Source organism: Anomaloglossus baeobatrachus, chromosome 5, assembly GCF_048569485.1.
Source record: "Anomaloglossus baeobatrachus isolate aAnoBae1 chromosome 5, aAnoBae1.hap1, whole genome shotgun sequence".
Lineage (NCBI taxonomy): Eukaryota > Metazoa > Chordata > Amphibia > Anura > Aromobatidae > Anomaloglossus > Anomaloglossus baeobatrachus.
The window spans coordinates 364,670,049-364,690,675 of NC_134357.1; the positions used below are offsets into that span (position 1 = coordinate 364,670,049).

Consider the following 20,627-nt stretch of genomic DNA (forward strand, 5'->3'; position numbering starts at 1 on the left):
TTATGGGTGCGTGTGTGCGTGTTCCGTGAGAAAAACGGACATGCTTCCATGTTTAACGCACCAACAAATGTATCACGCACACGGACACACGCTCCGTATGGAAAAACGAACGTGTAACTCAGTACATTGATTAAGATTGGAGTATGTGTGCCCGTGTCTCCGGTACGTGCAGAAACGGACCTAACATATACCGGAGGCACGTGTGTGTGTGAAGGGGGCCTTAAGCTGAGCTCCCGGTAGCGATCGTGCGGGCACAGTTCCTGTGCCATGCATGACCACCATGATGAACCAATACATATTAGATTGGGAACGTCTTCCGGATCATGATGTATGGGAATGTCAAAGGTCGTGAAGGGGTTAAGTCAATACAATAAAAATGCAGTCATATTTACCAACATCAAGACACAACATTTAAGCCCTGCAGTATGCAGTAGACTCTCATGCTAAAAATACAGATAAGACACTCACAAGACTACCATTAATGGAGTGTCACTTTGACATTATTATTGCTTTGTGTGTTAAAGGGCATGAAATAGGTGGATACAGTCCTATGATACCTCAGAGTGTTAAACATCTTTAAAGGGCAATTTACAGCTTCGCTGCAAATCAGCTTTTGTTTTTTCTTTCTTTTCAATTCTTTAAATCTTGGAAATTCCAATTTCAAAAGATTCGATCATCTCTACTTGGTAATCCTGAAGATAAAATTATAGTATATCACAAAAATCCGCACACCCCTCACATTTTTGTAAATATTTTATATCTTTTCACGGGACAACACTGAAGATATGACACTTTGATACAATGTAAAGTAGTCAGTGTCCAGCTTGTATAACAGTGTAAATTTGGTGTGCCCTCTACATAACTCAACACACAGCCATTAATGTCAAAATCTCTGACAACAAAAGTGATTACACCCCTAAGTGAAAAGGGTTAAATTGTTTCCCATTATCCATTTTCCCTTCCCAATGTCAGGCGACTCATTAGTAGTGATGAGCGGACCAGTGGATATTTGGATTTGCTGAACCAGCACAGGAAAAAAAAAATCAGGATCGGCGAGCGAACTTGACGCAGAACTTAACCCCAAACAATGCACCCCTTACATGTCAATCTGGTCAAGATGTTAGGGGCTGTAAAATGGCCGTAGTAAGTGCTTGGGGCTGTCGTAGAAGTTAAATGGTAGAAAGAGCAGGATATTTATACATAGTGTTTCCTGCATGATCACACTGCAGTCAGATTTTCTTCCAGGCTCGCTAATTAAGTTCATGAATATTCACTGCTTCCCCCGCCAACCCTCTGTGCCAGAGTCTGTGATTGGTTGCAGTTAGTTTGTTGTATAGTAGAGTAAATATAAGTAAATAATTAAAAAAACAAACACGTAGACTGCTGACATATTTTGATAGCCAGCACAGGTAAAGCAACAGCGGCAGGCTGCAGCCTCCACCTGTGAGATTTAAAGTGGCTGGATATCAAAATAGAGGGGAAAAAAGACGTATGGTCCCCCCATTTTGATATCCAGTCACGGTAAAGCAGACTGTTGGGGGGCTGGTATTATCAGGATGGGAGGCACCATGGATCTTGGCCCCTCCATCTAAAAATATCAGTCTGCGGGTGTTCAAAATTGTCACATCCGTTAGATACGACAATTCCGGGCTTCATCTGGCTCATCCAGATTGCTCTGGTGCCGTGGGAATCCGGGTAATACAAGAGGTTAATGACAGCTTATAGCTGCCACTAATTCCTAGATTATTAATTGGAGGTATCTATAATCCCCTCCTTCACCCCTTTATTAACTCCAAAAACACCCTTGAATATCTGACGTAATCCATGTAAAGTCCCACGACAATCTCACTGCTGCTACATTTGGAGCCTGGAGAGAGGGGAAACATGTCCACTCTCCACAGGCTTCAGGAAACACTGACATTAGCGGGGGGGAGACCGGGTGTGATTTTCGCTGAACTGAGTGATGTCACCAGCCAATAAACGACTCGGTTGTGAGCAGGTGACATCACTCAGTTCAGCAGAGGTCACATCTGGGCTACCATGATGCTATCAGTGGAAGTGAGATTGGTTTGTTGGATTGCGTGTCATGACCGCAAAATTAACAATGATTTTTAATATACCAAAAAAATGTTTCATAGAAGAAAATAATTCCTTTGTGTGTGTACCACCCCTGTGCCAGCAGCTGGGCTGCTCGGATCCGGATCCGCGGTGGCTCGAGGGGTCTCCGGGTCGTGCGGCCACTCAAATAAAGGGGGTGTATTTACAGGGGATAGTGTGGGAAGTTCGTGACGCCACCCATGGTGCGTGGTAGGATGGAGTACCACCGCTGTGATTAGGAGTACTCGTTGGCGATAGTGTGGGCAGCCAGGTGTTTAACCCCTCCACGGGTAGGGGGAATGCCCCGGGACTCGGTGATAAGGACAGGGTTGTGCCATTGGGACGGTAAGGGTCACTGGTGTACTCACTCAGTCCAATAACGCTGACACCGACAACTGTGGTAAACCAAAGTTCTTGACACCGCTGCCGCTGGGAGGGAGCAGGCCTGGATTCCATGCCCGTTGGTGCTGCCTGTTAGTCTGTGACCTTTGCCTTGGCACCTTGTCTTCTAGTTGGCCCCTTTAGTGTGAAACTAATCGGGTCCCGCTCCCCAGTATGGCTAACTGGGTGAGCTTACTCTCAGGGTTCACGCTTGGGATTTTCTGGACCATATGTGTGGAAAGTCCTATCCCCCTCGTTGCACTAGTACCCCGATTTTGGAGCAGGTGGAGAACGGATCTTGAAGGCTCTGTCCTCATCGGGTAAATGGTCAGGACACCTGAAGCTACTTCCTGACCTAGGGTTCACGTACCCCATCATGCCCTGGCCCCTGCCTGGTGATGGCACAAGGCCACCGGCTGTCCTCCTTGACAGTCCGTGCCCCTTGTCACGATCCCCTGCGACCGGGGTCCAGCTCCTACCAGGCCCAGACTAACGTCTGCCACCCATTTCCTAACCTCCTCTCACTTTCTCCTCCAACACTGCACTGGCCTTCTCCTGACACTCCTGACCTCCCCTTAACCAACCCCCCAAGTGGGCGACCCTATTCCACTCAGGCCGTCCACTGGTGTGTCTGGTGGGTGTGGTGCAGAGTGTTCCTAGGATTTTGGTTAGCTTGTTCTTGGCAACACCAATGGTTAGGGACCCTTAACCAAGGAGGAGGTGGATATTGCACAGAAGGGCAGATTGCACAATACCCTGTGACGACCTGATAGGCCAGGGCGTCACATTTGCAAGCTGGATACACATTTTTTTTCCTTCTATAAGTGACTGCTTCAGAGTTAGTCCAGGAACAATCTGTGCCCTTAACCCTCTGCTGAATACATACCTCGACTTGGGGAGCTGATGTTGAATTATTTCCTTCAATAAGCAAACAGTACTCATATCCATTATGGGATAAACCAAGCCTGAGATAGTCAAACAAAGGCACATCTAGTGGTTCAGAAGTCCTAATCATCTGGGTAGGGGCCCTCTGTTCTGGCGGTTTGGTCAGTTCACAATAGTGGCAACTTAAGCAGGCTTTTTCCACCACCCAACCTAGTTGACCACAATACACAATTCACTGTAACCACTGGTAAGTTCTCGCTGCCCCAAAGTGCGCACCCCTTTCATGAGACTGTTTTGCCAATATCGGTGCCATCTATTCTGGAATCCCCTGCCCTGTGGTCTCAAATTCCTTGAGCAACTTTATCTTTCAGAATATTAAGCTATTTTTTATGCAGAGCCACTCCCACTGGCCGAGTATCTGTAGAGGACTGTCCGATAGGGCTACCCTCTCTTCTCTGGTAGGCTTCTGACAAGCATCTCAAATTTCTACAGCTCCGCAAGTTTTAGGTTAGACTGCTGTAACTGCACCCATTCATCTCTGGGACATCCCAGTACCTGTTTTGATTGGGGCTCTTTTTCAGACTCTTGAGTGGCCACTAAAACCATGGTGAAGCGTTTGAAGTCCGGAGTCTAACCTCCCTTCAGCTTCTCCTCTACATCATGAGATGGTCGTTCTTGGGTTACCCTGGACAATGTGTCCCAATATGTATTTTCAGCCCTAAAATCTGTAGGATATCCTGCTCCAATATTCCAATTCCCCACACTTTGCATTTTCCAGGTGTGCAAGGGGGTTGTAATTGGATTGCTTTCAACCGCGACAGATACTCTGTAAACCTCTCAATTATAGCCCAAAAAAGGGATAACAACTCCAGTTTGATATAACTGCAGTTATCAGCCTGGCATAAGCAATCACTCATTTTCGTCCCTCCTGCACCTGGGCCGAGACTGCCCCCAGACCGTAGAGGCTTCCATTCATATATAATATAAAAGGCTGAGGAAAATGTGCATATGCCAGTATATGGGCATTACTCAGTGCAATCTTCAGGGCCCGGAAGGCCTCTTCCTGCCTTGGGTATACACAGAATTGACCGGAATTTGCCATCTCCAGCTGTCCCCCTCAACAGTTTATGCAATGGTGCCGCTATTTTGGCAAAGTCCTTAGTGAACCAACGGTAATAATCAGACAGGTCAAAGAAGGCTCTCAGCTCTCTCAATGTTGTAGGCAGAGGCCAATTTTGCATCATGTATTCAATCTTCTGAGACAGATGACACTTTAATCTTCAACACATGATGTTGAAGCCACTCCAGCACCTGTCTGAGCTTGGTGAGGTGTTCTTTGAAGGTGACAGACAAGATGATAATGTAATTGAGATATATCAGTGTTGCCTTGAAGTTTATATCCCCCAGGCATTTTTCCATTAGCCATTGGAATGTCCCTGGCCATTGCTAGCCTAAGCGGCATCTGGTTAAATTTGAATAACCACAGGGCATGAAACCCACCTCATGATACTGTTGCAGTAGCACCTCCACTTCTTGAGGAAAGATCACAATCAGATTTGCTTCCATTTGCTCCAAGATGTTTCAGTCAGCTCTCACCTTTTCCTTCCATTGTTTCTGCTTGAGAGACACGGCTATGGACAATGGATCCACTTTCACTGGAGTTTAGATCAGTTTCATAGCATCAGACTAGGTTTCCTGGCATTACACAAACTCAGCCGATTTCCCTTCTAGGTATGGATTGCAAACTAGTCCCACTCAGGTTCAGGCACTTTACTACTACTTGTCCTTGACACAATGTGGTCAGGGTGCATGATACCTTTATTAATATACAGGGTGGTCCAAAAGTAGGTGGACAGTATGTGTAATAGGGTTATGAAGGGTGAGATTTATTAAACATGGAGTAAAGGGAAACTGACTCAGTTGCCCTTAGAAACCAATCAGATTCCACTTTTCATTCTTCACAGACTCTTTGGAAAATGAAAGGTGGAATCTGATTGGTTGCTAAAGGCAACTGAGTCAGTTTTACAGATCCAGTTTTCACAGATAAATCTCCCCAAAATCTGTTTTCTTTCCAGATAATTCAGATAACCCATAATGGCAAATAATTTAAATACAGATCAAAGACAATGGATTTTAAAAGAGTATTGGAAATCTCAAACTGCTGAAATCGTTAGAGCAAATTGGGTTGAAACATTTGGTACTCAAGCCCCAAAGAGACAAACCATTTACCGCATTCATGACAAATTCGATGCCACTGGCTTAATCCTTAATACTCCAAAAACTGGTCGACCCAGAACAGCCTGTACAGAAAATAATAAACAACATGTTGCTGAAACATTTGTTCAGAGTCAAAAAAAGTTCAACAGAAGAGTCTCTTTAGAATTGGAAATTTCATGAGCTTCCATCATGCGAATCCTGAAATCTGTTGGGTGGAAAGCTTATCATCCACGTCTAATTCATGGTTTATTGGAGGATGATCCAGATAGGCGGCTGCAATTTAGTGAGATTATGCTTAACAAAATTGAAGAAAATCCAGAAATTTTCAATAACATTATGTGGCGTGATGAAGCTTCTTTCAAATTACCTGGCCATATTAACAGGCCTAATTGGTATAATGAGAAAATGCATTTAACATTAGAGTAATAACTAAGTGAGCCTGGTGTCAATGTTTGGGGTGGTATTTCAAGTTTTGGTGTTTTAGGACCAATATTTTTTGATGGAACAGTCAAAGGAGATAAGTATCTTGAAATTCTAACGAATCAAGTTGTTCTCCAGTTACAGCAACAGCCTAATTCAAATGACCTTTATTTCCAACAAGATGGGGTTCTCCACATTATTCAAGAGTACTCCGTGAGTATCTTGATGAAACATTTCCTAATAAATGGATTGGCCGAAGAGGCCCACTTGATTGGCCGGCACGTTCACCAGACTTGACCCCAATGGATTTTTTCTTTTGGCGAGTAGTCAAGTACAAAGTTTATAGTCGAAAACCAAAAAGTATCAGTGATTTGAAAAATTACATAAGAGATGCATTTCAAGAAATTAATACCCAAAGAGACTTGTGCAAAAATGTTTGTCGAAGCGTAAGAGGCAGACTTCAAAGTTGTGCAAATTGTAATGGACAATAGTTTGAGCACCCGCGTTGATAAAATTTAAGGGATTTTGTATTATTGTTCAGAATAAAATTTAATTGTCAATGTTATGCTTGTGTTAGTAAATATAATTTTATAATGTTATTATTTTCTGTCCACCTACTTTTGGACCACCCTGTACATTAAAATTTGTCAAATAGTCGACAAACAAAAACAAAACACAACATGGTGTCAGTTTATTTGTTTTAGAGCGTGAATTTGGTCTTCTAGTACAATACCTCTGTTTATACTCATTTTTTTTTGGTAAATTTCAGGGTGCGAGGAACTAAGAGTCCGGATATCTCTTCTCCTCCTTCTGTGTATTCCACTTGCACTTCTACTCCTTCTAATACCACCTGAACCTGGACCAGTATACTGAAAATTGTCTGTTCCAAGGGCAAAGTCAAGGCAGAATTGGGCCACACCACTTCTTTTCCTAGAAGTTTGGAGTCAGTGGGTAACTTCTTAATCTAGCTGACCCATATGAGCTGCTAAAACACTTTTTCTCAAGTGATATTATGCCACTCAGTTCCGACACCGCCCTTGCCGACCTCTACCAGGAACTGTCTCACTTTCTCTCAAAACATTAATTCCCAGAGCCATGGGAAGTCCACCCCCGCTGGAACCTTTCAATTGCATGATCGCTTTTTTTTCAAGATTCTTTCCGCAGATGCATATGTGGCACTCCTGAATATATCAGGGTGCCACAGGGTACTGCAATCCTTACCAAGGGTGCAGGATCTACCCCCTTGGTTCCAGGTTCCTAAGAAATCGGTGTCACTAACATCAGCACAAATCACAATCACACCTCACATCATCACCTGTCAGACACATCAGTGGGTTGGATAAGTGGAATAAGGCCACCCACCTAGGGGTCAGGCAGACTGGTGAGATGGTAGTTCTGGTTAGTCGAGTTAAGAGAGTTGAGTGAGAGCCCTCAAAGAGTGAGGAGCTGGCAGAAGTAGCTCCCGAGGAGCTAGACCAAGGTTGGGTCGCAGACGGTGGTCCGGGACCAGAGGTGTTGGGGACCCATGGCAGTGACATTGGAAGGGTGCGATGAACATAGTTTACGAGGACTGTGGGCATCAGAAACCTAAAAGAACTGACCGGTACTGAGCACGACGGGGTACAGGACCCTAGGTCAAGAGCAGTTTCATCCGTTCTGATAATTAACCTGGGAGGGAAAGTCTCTTTATGAACTTCCCTAGGAGCTCAGAGATTGAAGGCAACAGCACACTGTGGGGGATAGGGCTTTCCAGTAACGCAGCTCACCAAAATCCCAAGTGCCAGCCATCAAGAGCACAGCTAGAAATATAGTGAGCGGGGTCCCAACAGCTTCACGCCAAAGAGCCACACAGAGAACTAACTTGTGAACGGAGGCGGCTCCAGATTACCCAGTGACACCGGTGGGAGCAGACACCTGGACGGTCTCCCCTGTTGAGACTGTGATGCACAGAGTCTTTGGTTTATCATCAGTGTGAGTGTCTGCTTTATAATCCTCATCCAGCACCATGACTACCCACAGTGAGTACCCTGGTTCCCCTGCACCCTGCGTTCCCAAACATCTCACCAAAAACCCCAGAGGCCAGGGCCTTGCCTACCTGCTGAGGGACTGACACCTCGTTGTTCCACACCATCTGCCCCGGTACTCCTTCCAGCAGCGGCGCTACTCCCATTACCACAACCCACAGGTGGCGTCACAAACTTCTCCCCTGTAAATAATCCCCTTTCAAGGATCGGAGTGAGTGCCGAGCCCGGGTCTCGACCCCTCGGATCCGAGCACCCCGGTCTGCGCCGGGGCAGCACACATATCTTCATGCACACCACCCCTGCTACAGGTATGGGCAACTGGTTAGCAGCCATTAGCCAGATGGTCAGTCCTATTCTGGAATGAGCACCATCTGGGAAATGTTTTCGGAAGTATTCTTCAGGCATAGTGGTCACCTAGGAACCTGTGTCCATCAAACAATGGATTGTTTTATCCACTAAGTTCGGCCCACATGGTGAATCTTTCAGAAACTATGTTTTCAGAGTCCTCATCGTCCTCTCCAGGAATATCAAACCCCACAGAATGCTCGACGACTGTGAGGTGCATTAGTTTAACAACCACACCCTCTGCTGATTTTCCTGAGTTGGGCAATTCCTTGAGATATGTCCTTTTCCTATTCCATGCTCTCTAGGTCTGCAGCATTGTTGGTACTGTTGGACTCTAGAGGGAGGGTATCATTGTTGTGATCTTCTTCATATCGGGGTGGGACCTTTTGCTCAGTGGAATTTACAGCTCTAACACCATGCAATTCTCCCCTAATCTCTCCTTTCTCTAGTTCCCAATCCTGAGCCCAGTCTAGCTCAACGTTGGGCAAATAGGAAGCTGCAAGTCCATGACTCTGGACAAGGTTTTTTACCTCTCGCTCTTGGACCCTCGGTTCAGCTCCAACTTCCAGAAAACTCATGTTGGAGTTGTACAGTAAGCATCCTTCAGAGCCTGTCTAAGGTAGGGGTTACTAAAACCGACAATCAACTCGACTCGTAATACTTCATCCAATGGTCACAGTCTTCTTAGTGACATGAACTGTCACTTCCTGTAAAGTGTTCACATACTGGCCCTACAGGGTGCTTTACACGAGACGATCTATCGTGCGATAGATCATCGGGGTCACAGTTTTTGTGACGCACATCCGGCATCACTTGCAACGTCGGGCTGTGTGACACCTCCGAGCGACGCACTATCACTCACAAATCGTGAGTCATGTACTCGTCGCTCGGTTTCAAAATCTCGTTTATTTAAAATGGCGCCAGTTGCTCATCGTTCCCGGTGTAGCACACACCGCTCCGTGTGACACCCCGGGAACGATGAACAGCAGCTTACCTCCGTCCCGCAGCACCCGCCGGCTATGCGGAAGGAAGGAGGTGGGCGGCATGTTTACATACCGCTCATCTCCGCCCCTCCGCCTCTATTGGCCGGCCGCCGTGGGACGTCGCTGTGACGCCGAACATCCCTCCCACTTCAGGAAGTGGATGTTCGCCACCCTCAGCGACGTCGCACGGGAGGTAAGTACGTGTGACGGGGGGTTTATGACTTTGTGTGCCACGAGCAATCAATTGCCCGTGATGCACAAATTACGGGGGCGGGTACGATTGATCGTGAAATCGCACGATCGGTCGTCCCATGTAAAGCAGGCTTTAGTCTCTCCTTCCCTTTGAACGGACAATTTCTGCCTATAGGCTCTTGAGATATAAATTTGGTACTGGCAGCATCACTTTTGCTTGAAGATATTAAAAAGGTTGTCTCACTCTGAACTGAAACCCCCCTCCCCAGCATTCTGTGAAATAGTAGATAATATTTTACCAATGTGAAGTAGGAGATTGTGTATGAATAGGTAAAGAAGAAGGAGTAATCTTCAGCTCACCTGTTGCCCGGACTACTGATCCTTGCGGGTGCCTGGAATCCACCGGTGGTTCCCAACCGGTCAGGAACATAGAAAGGAGAGAGGAAAGGTTCCTTTCCTCTCTCCTTTCTATATGAATAGGTAAAACCTGTAGAGTAAATGGTCTTTTATCTACTTTCATGCTCAGTTTTAATATATTTTCCCGCATCCATTACTTATATGCTGTACCTAGACATCGTTGAACACCCATTTCCTTTAGTTTATTGTTGAAATGGAAAATATCTGTAGTGAAACGAGAGAGTTTTTGCTTTAAATACAGAAGGATTTCTAGACATATCACTGGCTGTTTTATATTGCAATTAAAATGGGCCTTTTATGCAAACTGCAAACAGACATAAACAGTGTCACTCAAATATAATAAAATGTCTTCTCGGCCAATGGCCACATCCTTGAAGCAGGCAATATACAGGAGAAATAAGAATGGGATTACAATGCAGATAAACATTATTCATGATTAGAGCACGATGTAATAAATTGGCACTGATCTCATGGGTTATTGCCAATGGTTTTATTAAAACTTCTTGCCAGCACAATCTATAACTGTAAAGTCTCCGTCCTATGTTCTGTAACTGCTTAGCTGCACATGACATGAATCCAACAACGTATTGCATTAAGCGAGCAATTAAACTCCTTGTAACGGAATCCGGCTCAGGAAGGCATTGGATTCAAGGTTAATTTGGAAAAAATATGAAGTGTTATCAAGTTATTTGTGAGACAAAGCAAATACCCCGAATACATTTATCCTCATAACCGAGGTCAGATTTCATTACACACCAGACGTTCATCGTCTGCATATTCTGAAAGACGAGGAGCACAGTCAAGTGTCAGACAAAGTGATAGAATTGCCCTTACTTGGCGGCAACTTACCATTTCAAGTGACCGCATATTTTTGGGACACTTAAAAGAGTTGTCAAAACGTAGTTTCATATATCCTTATGGGGAATTCAGAATGAATATAGGGGAGCTCCATATCCCCAGGATCATAATATAGTCATCACCTTGATGGGTGGATCTGGAAGACTTACCATGTCCTTTAATGCATTAATGAGAAATCACATTGTTTGGATGGCCACTGTGTAATGCTTAATGTCCCCTGTAGTGGCGCTGCAGGGAACTACAACATTTACTGGCAGATTTCTTCATCTTTTTCATGGGGGTCCCAGAAGAGGGACACTTTGTGAACAGCGTATTCTCAAGGCATTCTTCTAAAAAGTCAAGATTGTCCATATCAGAGAGTAATTTCATAAACAAAAGCCACTGTATAGGCCCTGTTTAATCCCTAAAGGTCTTGGAAAACTTATTTTTCCATTTTTTTTTTGCTTAATCGCATTCTTAGGGCATGTGCCCACGATCGGTGTTTGCTGTGTTTTGGATGCAGCATGCTTCAGCTACATCCAAATCACTGTGTTGTAGAGTACAAGCATAGTGGATGGATTTCCAGAAATCCTGTGACCACTGTGCTTGTTTTTTCCGCAGCAAATACTGACCTGTGGTGCGTGTTTCCAGACCACAGCATGTCAACTATTTGCTGCGGATTCGCATACGTCTTCCGTAGGGAGAACACAAGCGAGAGACCGCAGCACTCTGAACCCTGATTGTGGGTACGAACAGCTACAATGTCCTGCATTCTCCTGTGGAGGAGACTCGCGGCATCGCAGGTCTGGACCCGCTGCGTCCAGGACACAGTCAGTCCTGAACGTGGGTGTACCGCCCCGTGCTCGGCAGCCGAGACGCTCGGATCCGGACCTTCAGTATGTGGCTCGAGGGTCTCCGGACCCGGGGGTCTCGCGTTCACTTCAACTAAAGGGGAGTTATGGTTTGGGGATGTAGATGTACGGCCGAAGCCGTGTTAAGTTCGTGACACCACCCAGGGGATGTGGTGAAGGTAGACACCACCGCTGCAGTTACGGGGCACCCGGGGGAGATGTTGCGCAGCAAGTTGTTAACGCCTCCGTGGGCAGGTTTGGTGGCCCTGGGACCCGTTGGGGGTGTTTGGCGGTGCAGTGAGATGGGCGACCGGAGGTTGCTGATGTACTCACTATTAGTAAACACACGAGTCTCTGGTAAACCAAGGTGATGGTAGTTGGTGCCCGCAGCCGACTGCGGTCCGGTCCCCCACCCGGCTGGTGGTCTCTGTCTTTCTCCCGCACCTGTGTTGGATGGTGGACTGCCTGTGCTTGCAACTTCAGGAGTTTGCTTCCGACTTGTTGTTGCCTAAGGAGCCCTTTGCCCGCAGACGCTGGCCCATGGGATCTTTGAGCCGTGGCGGTGGCCGTTTATCACCCTCGTTGGGCTGTTGCCTTCAGTCGGGACTTTGGGTGGGACAGGACCTCTAGTCCTGGCCGCAATCAGTTAATTAGCTAGCCCCCAGTAGCTTCTGGACCTAGCTTCAGGGTCTGAGTACCCCCCTTTGTGCTTCGGTTTCCGAGTTGGTTCCCCGGGTCCGTACGGGTGGGCTACAACCCTGTCCCGGTCCACCTCACTTCCACCGAGCCATCTTCCCGGCTCCTGCAGACGGAGACTGCCATCTACCTCCTAGCCAAAGGTGCCAGGGCTCCTACCCCGGCACCTGATCAAATTGGTTTCTCTCCTCTGCTGGATCTGCACACAGCTCCAGCTCACACACCTCTCCAACTTGAACTCTCAACCTTCTCTGCTTTACTGTTTACTTTCCTGCCCCAGGCTATCTGAGACTCCTCGGTGGGCGTCTTCCAACTGCCTGGTTCCGCCCCCTGGTGTGTCCATCAAGCCCTGAGGGGGTGACTAGGGTTTTAATGTTTGGCTGAATGTTACCTATGAGTGACAGGTGTAATGCGGGGCCCTATTTGTGACTACCTGGCCCAGCCAGGGCGTCCCATTGGGCACATACCCTTAGAGTCGTAACTTTTTATTTTTTAACTGGTCTTGGAATATCAGTGCTGTTTTTTGCATATTGAGGTCTACTTTTTAGTATACATTTTTCAGTCCAGAGAAGCTAGTGATCAACAATATTTTTTTTCCCAATTTTTGTGGGGGTTTTTTCCATAAAATCCTCGAAACACCCTAAATTAAATTTTCTATTGTTTTAAATGATTGAAACACTTACATGAGCAAAGGAGCTAATGAGTTAATGTGAAAGTAATTTCAATGTTAAATGATTTTCATAAAAACTGTGTTGAATTATTATTAATGATTGTTTATTCTTTTTTATTCAGATTAAATCCCACAAGGGGACTTTTAATTTTTACTTGTTTGTTATATACACACATGCAGGGAGAGACCTGTCAATCGAAGGCAGCGGGCGGGCAAACGTGATCGACTAGTCTCCCATGGAGCAACGTTTCAGAGTCAAACATACCTGGCTGAGATCATACAGCAAGTATCAGCTGTAAATAAAAAAAATATAAAAAAAGAAAATGTATTACATCATCTAATCTATTAAAATATGACATTATGTACCGTATATCAAAATGACAGAATTACTCTTTTTGTTTAGTTATCCCACAAAAAAAATTAATGAAATAAAGAAAAACATAAATATATTTAAAACCATTATGTAATTGTGCTGAGTCGCAGAATAGTGAACGCCATGAAAACAATACCCAAAAACAATAAAAAAATTAGTTTTTCCATTCCATTAGAAAAATATTTTATTTTCCATTTTTCAGTGCAATGTATGTTAAATTAATTATGGCATTAGAAATTACAAATCAAACGGAAACAAAACAAGTCTTGGGAAAACTGGAATAAAGAAACAAAAGCAAAAAAAGCAAGCAAGCAGCCCAGTAAATGACACATCACTGGAATCAGGGTCTCTACCCCTATATCATGCTGGGGCAGCAGCAAAAACATGGTGACAGATGTACTTTAAATAGCACCATTTTGGCTTTACATACAATTCATTAACAAATCCAGGTTTTCAAAAAGGGATAGTCGTTTATTTTATAAAAAAAAAATCACATATAAAAAAGACTAAAGGCCGCATTACACGCTGCAATATCGTTACCGATATCGCTAGCATGCGTACCCGTCCCCATCGGTTGTGCGACACGGGTAAATCGCTGCCCGTGCCGCACAACATCGCCCAGACCCGTCACACTACTTACCTGCGTCACAGCGACGTCACTAAGCGGGCGCCCAATAGAAGCGGAGATGAGCGGCCGTAACATCCCGCCCACCTCCTTCCTTCCTCATTGTCGACGGCCGCAGGTAAGGTGAGGTTCCTCGTTCCTGCGGTGTCACACATAGCGATGTGAGCTGCCGCAAGAACGACGAAATACATCGTACATGCAGCAGCAACGATAATTGGGAAGAGGGGGGCATGTCACCGATTAGCGATTTTGCACGTTTTTGCGACGATTCAAAATCGCTCATAGGTGTCACACACAACGACATCGCTAACGGGGCCGGATGTGCGTCACAAATTCCGTGACCCCAACGAGATTGCTTGAGCGATGTCGTAGCGTGTAAAGCGGCCTTAAGAGATGGGTAATAAAAATATACCCCAATGCTGTTTAGGCGTTTCAAGGCTACATGCCTCTTAATCATGTAGCCTTGAAACACATAAACCGCATTGGGATATATTTTCCATTTTTGAAGAGCTGGATTTTCTCTGGATTTTTTTCTAGATTTTTTTTCTGTATTGCTGCAACCTATTATCCGTCACACTCAAGGGAACAGGTGAGCTGGACTTTTCTTCTTGAATTTTATATACAATTCATTGTATAACATTTATTTGTTTTGAAGGTAAAATCAAACATCTCTTATGCCATTGTTTTATGGGATTTACTTTTACAGTGCTCACTTTGTTAGGCCTTCTAATGCCATGTCAACCCTATTGAACGCCACAGTTATGTATTGGGGTGCCTACGGCCTTACTGAGGAAGTCCTCCACCTGTATAGAAACCTGATGGCACTGTAACTATTTCCTTTGATGTCCTGTACATTTAAAGTATCTGCTGCTAAAACTTTGATGTTAAACCCTATAGGTCCACTTTACAAGCCTATCCCTTGATGAAAATTGTTCAAGCGGCATAAGGACACTACATAAAAAAGGCAAGTGGTATGACTGATTAGTGTATACCAGAAAGTAAACCAGCTAAAAACCTCTTTATATTATTTATTTATTTTTTTTTAAAGTTATAGAAAGGGGGAAGTGAACAATAGATTAAAGTAAAAATTTAAAATTAGGAGTCCTCTAAATAAATGTAGGTAAGAGTCTAAAGGGTGCTTTACACGCTGCGACATCGCTAACGATATATCGTCGGGTTCACGTCGTTAGTGATGCACATCCGGCGTCATTAGCGACATCGCAGCGTGTGACAGCTAGGAGCGACGATCAACGATCGCAAAAACGTCAAAAATCGTTGATCGCTGACACGTCGCTCCTTTTCATAATATCGTTGGTGGTGCATGCCGCTGGTTGTTCGTCGTTCCTGCGGCGTCACACATCGCTATGTGTGACACTGCAGGAACGACGAACATCTCCTTACCTGCGTCCACCGGCAATGAGGAAGGAAGGAGGTGGGTGGCATGTTCCTTTCCTCACATGCCAGAGGTGCCATGAGACTGCGCTGGAGAGTGGAATGAGCTCCAGCCAAGCCTACTCATCAAATGGTTACATGTGACGTCAGTGCCTTCTGAAACACAGAATGTGCTCCAATGTACAGGATGGCATCAGTGGACGCAACCTGGGCTCAAAATAGGCGCATGTTCAGCCTGTGTCAAGATTTCTCAATATAACATACAGTAGATGGGACAGGGGAAGTAGCCTACTGATGTGGGAGCTAAGTTATAGCGAAAAAGTAAATTATCTATATATATAATTGCCTTATTCTGTCTGTCTGTCTGTCTGTCTGTCTTGCTCCAAAATTGTGTTACGGTGACACAAAGCTGATTGGCCGCTGGGCTCGCCATGGCCCCGCCCCCCCGCACGGATTGGCCGCTCGCCTCGCCTCGGCTCCGCCCCCCACGGATTGGTCGCTCGTCTCGGCCTGGCCCCGCCCTCCGCATGGATTGGCCACTCGCCCCGGCCCTCCGCACGCATCGGCAGACATAACCTTGCGCTGCTGGGATCGTGACGGAGCCGGTGAACGCTGGTAACCATTATACACATCGGGTAACTAAGGTCCCTTAGTTACCCGATGTGTATCATAGTTACCAGTGTACACCGGCTCCGTCAGGATCCCAGCAGCGCCAGACATAACCTTGTGATGCTGGGATCTTGACTGAGCCGGTGAACGCTGGTAACCATTATACACATCGGGTAACTAAGGTCCCTTAGTTTCCCGATGTGTATCATAGTTACCAGTGTACACCGGCTCCGTCAGGATCCCAGCAGCGCCAGACATAACCTTGCGATGCTGGGATCTTGACGGAGCCGGTGAACGCTGGTAACCATTATACACATCGGGTAACTAAGGTTCCTTAGTTACCCGATGTGTATCATAGTTACCAGCGTACACCGGCTCCCAGTACACATGTGCAGGGAGCCAGCATTATACTCCTCTCCCCCCAGGACTACTCCTCCTATTATAGTCCTCCTATTATATTCCTCTCTGAGTATAATAGGAGAACTATTATAGCATGGGGGATGTAGCACGATGGGGTGCGCAGCATGGGGGATGTAGCACGATGGGGGGTGCGCAGCATGGGGGATGTAGCATGATGGGGAGTGCGCAGCATGGAGGATGGAGCACGATGGGGAGTGCGCAGCATGGGGGATGGAGCACGATGGGGAGTGCACAGCATGGGGGGTGGAGCACGATGGGGAGTGCGCAGCATGGGGGGTGGAGCACGATGGGGAATGCGCAGCATCGGGGATGGAGCACGATGGGGTGCACAGCATAGGGGATGGAGCACGATTGGGTGCGCAGCATGGGGGATGTAGCACGATGGGGGGTGCGCAGCGTCGGGGATGGAGCACGATGGGGAATGCACAGCATAGTGGATGGAGCACGATGGGGTGCGCAGCATGGGGGATGTAGCACGATGGGGGGTGCGCAGCATGGGGGATGTAGCACGATGGGGGGGTGCGCAGCGTCAGGGATGGAGCACGATGGGGAATGCACAGCATAGGGGATGGAGCACGATGGGGTGCGCAGCATGGGGGATGTAGCACGATGGGGGGTGCGCAGCATGGGGGATGTAGCACGATGGGGAGTGCACAGCATGGGGGATGGAGCACGATGGGGAGTGCGCAGCATGGAGGATGGAGCATGATGGGGAGTGCCCAGCATGGGGGATGGAGCACGATGGGGAGTGCGCAGCATGGGGGATGGAGCATGATGGGGGGTGTGCAGCACTGGGGATGGAGCACGATGAGGAATGCGCAGCATAGGGGATGGAGCACGATGGGGGGTGGGCAGCATGGGGGATGGAGCACGATGGGGGGTGCGCAGCATGGGGGATGGGGCACGATGGGGGGTGCGCAGCATGGGGGATGGAGCACGATGGGAGGTGCACACCTCCCCCCAACACACACACACAACACACCACACACACACTGGGAACCACAAATACCGCCATACACAGACACCCACACACACAGACAACGCCGCACACACAACACCCAACACACAAACACCGTGGCATACATAAATATACGCACATACCGCGCAACACACACATTGCACAAAACACACCACACAAACCGCGCAACACACACACACACAACGCTACAGACACACAGCGCTCCACAAACAACGCAACACACGCAACACACATACAACACCGCTCTCACCCCCCGCCACACCCAGACAACACCCAGAACATGTACAGCCCCTACACAAACACTTGGTAACTACACACAACAACATCTATATATATATATATATATATATATATATATATATATATATAACAAAAATCATACATTAACTACACAATACGTAAATTCTAGAATACCCGATGTGTAGAATCGGGCCACCTTCTAGTATATAAATATAGGTAGACTGTGTCTACACCTAACACCCAAGTTTCTGCCATATATGTAAAACAGAAATTTTAGTCATTTCAGCTCTTAGCTTACCAAATGGTCAGCACAAATCGACCAGCGCAGCCCAAAAGGGCCTATACGCTTAGGCTAGTATTTCATAAACAGCGAAGGCCATATATAAATTAATATATTCTAGATTGTAAACAAAAATTGCATGGCTAGTCTATATATGCACTGGGGAAAAGGACAAAACAATTTCCCACAGGAAAGGTGCCAACTTCAAAAGACATTGTAGACAAGGAGAACAAAGAAGAAAAATGGCACAGGGTATTGCAAAAGAAGATATAAATTTTATTAGAAAAATCATTAAAAATATTAATCTCACAAGAGTCACAATATTTGCAATATAATATCAAAAAGGATGAAATCACAGGGTCATGGATGGATGAAAACTCACAAATGTAATGTTGAACACAATTGTAATAGTACAACCCTAACCGCCACAAAGAGAGAGCCCTGAAGTAAAGATGGTACTATACTCCACAATGTTACAAATTGGGTAGGTATGCGTTTGAACCACAAAGTGGCAATCAAATAGTAGAAAAATGCCCTAAGGATGGAAAGGGAAGGAAACGTGGAATTGAGGAGTCCTATGTAGTCGTGTGGAGGTGATCACAGAAAACCCTCTATGGGTGCACCACTGGTAGTCCACAAAAAGAAAAAAAGATGGGTAGGAATTCAAAAGGCCCAGATGCATAAGCCTGTATGGAACAGGGAATGCCGAAGGGAAAAAGAGAAAAAATGAGAAAAATCATGGATGTTGCGGGCTAACAGTGGTGCATCCAGGAGGGGTAATGAAGACAGTCGTGTAGCAGAGAGGTATGGAGTGGTGTCATGAACTTGATTAAACAGTAAAAAACAGGAATGATGGCACTATCACCTGCGCAGTAGGCAAACAGGAAATAAAGGGCTCAGTTTCAGTTGTGTGTGCGCCGATTTAAATAGTCATGGAATGAGAGGTAAGGCAGGAATAGTAAAATTAGACCAAATTCCTGATCACCCACACACAACTGAAACTGAACACTGACTGATGGTGTGGAGTGCAAAGAATATATCAACAGGAGGGAAAAACGTAACTCGGGTGCACCGCTGACACTATCACCTATATAGTGGACAGGCGAAAAATGAGTGGAAAAATGGAAAGCTCAGGAACAGTTGTACATGCGTTGATTTAAATAGTCATGGAGCAAGAGGTAAAACAAATTGAAGGGTTTGACCAAGTTCCCAATTAGCCATGTACAACTGGAACTGAGACTAGGCACTAGCTGATGGTATGAAGGAGTATCAGCGGAAGGAAGTAATGCACCTAAGGTACCTGCTGACAAGGATGGGCACTGAAAGTATGCCTACCGTGGAGGCAAGGGGGCACACCAAGAGGTGAAAAATCCCTGTAGTGAAACTGAATACAATGATAATAGACAGGGTAGTAACAAAGTTGCCCACATATAGGGCAAAGGAAAACCACAACCAGCCAAGAGTCAAGGGTCAGTTGTGTATGCTAATGAAATGAAGTGTTAAAAGAAGCAAAAGTAAGGGTAATAGTAAACCACAATCATAATCAGCTGTACACAACTGAAGCCAGACGCAGGAGGTAGTGAGGAGGAATACCAGACATGTCAGCGGGGAGGAATGAAGTGCCAAGAATGCATCGCTGGCATGAAGGAGGGCTAAATTAAAGATTGTACCTAGTGTGAAGGCAGAGCGTGGCGGCAGGTGAGCGGTCCCAACGTCCGTTTCGCCAGAGCGCTTTTTCGAGAGAAGTAATGTTCTTGAATAGCGCTGACACCTCATAAAGGGTCAGCGTAGGTGTAAGTAATCACGATAGTGGCCGCAATTGCGCATGCGCCGGGGGCGGAGGCCAGGGGGCGGAGGAGGTAAGCGCCACCATGCACACGGCGCATGCGCGGGAGGATGCACGTCTCCATGGCTCCCACGCATGCGCCCAAAGTGGACACCACCATAATACACCTTTTTGAGTATACTGGCTTTAACCATCTCATGAGCACAATTGTTTGTTGTTTTTAATCCTTTTAATCATGATTATATTTTTCTCATTTTAATTTTTCTTTGTGTGTGATTTCCATATAGGTATTGCATCTTCATCTTTGGAACCTGCATTCCTCCTTTCTCTTTTCATCTGGCCTATAATCTTTTTCCATTGGTGGACAACATGAGAAACATTGAAGATCGCACAAGCTACACATGTTTTGCGCTCTTTATTTTGCCATATGATACAGATTTGCTTGCTCCTACTTCTGTAACCTTACCAACACTATCCATACACCTCCGTTATTCTGCTTTGTATTGATTGTGTCCGCGCGCGTCTGCCGGTCAGCTGACTGCCAGGGGGGCGTTGTTTGGTGGTGTCCACTTTAAGCGCATGCATGGGAGCCATGGAGACGTCCGTCCTCCCGCGCATGCGCCGTTTGCATGGTGGTGCTTACCTCCTCTGCCCCCTGGCCTCCGCCCCCGGCGCATGCGCAATTGCGGCCACTATCGTGATTACTTACACCTCTGCGCTGACCCTTTATTAGGTGTCAGCGCTATTCAAAAACATTACTTCCCTCGAAAAAGCGCTCTGGCGAAACGGACGTTGGGACCGCCCACCTGCCGCCACGCTCTGCCTTCACATTAGGTACAATCTTTAATTTAGCCCTCCTTCATGCCAGCGGTGCATTCTTGGCACTTCATTCCTCCCCGCTGACATGT

The 20,627-nt window shown here is 46.3% G+C and overlaps 1 protein-coding gene across 1 annotated transcript in view; it reads left to right on the forward strand.

Moving 5' to 3' along the window:
• LOC142312768 (uncharacterized) overlaps positions 1–20,226 on the forward strand; it is a 61,877-nt gene extending 41,651 nt beyond the window's left edge. Inside the window, exon 3 of the mRNA XM_075351757.1 lies at positions 20,007–20,226. Coding sequence (XP_075207872.1) covers positions 20,007–20,226 — 220 coding nt within the window. The remainder of the gene's footprint in view (positions 1–20,006) is intronic.
• The last annotated feature ends 401 nt before the right edge of the window (positions 20,227–20,627 follow it).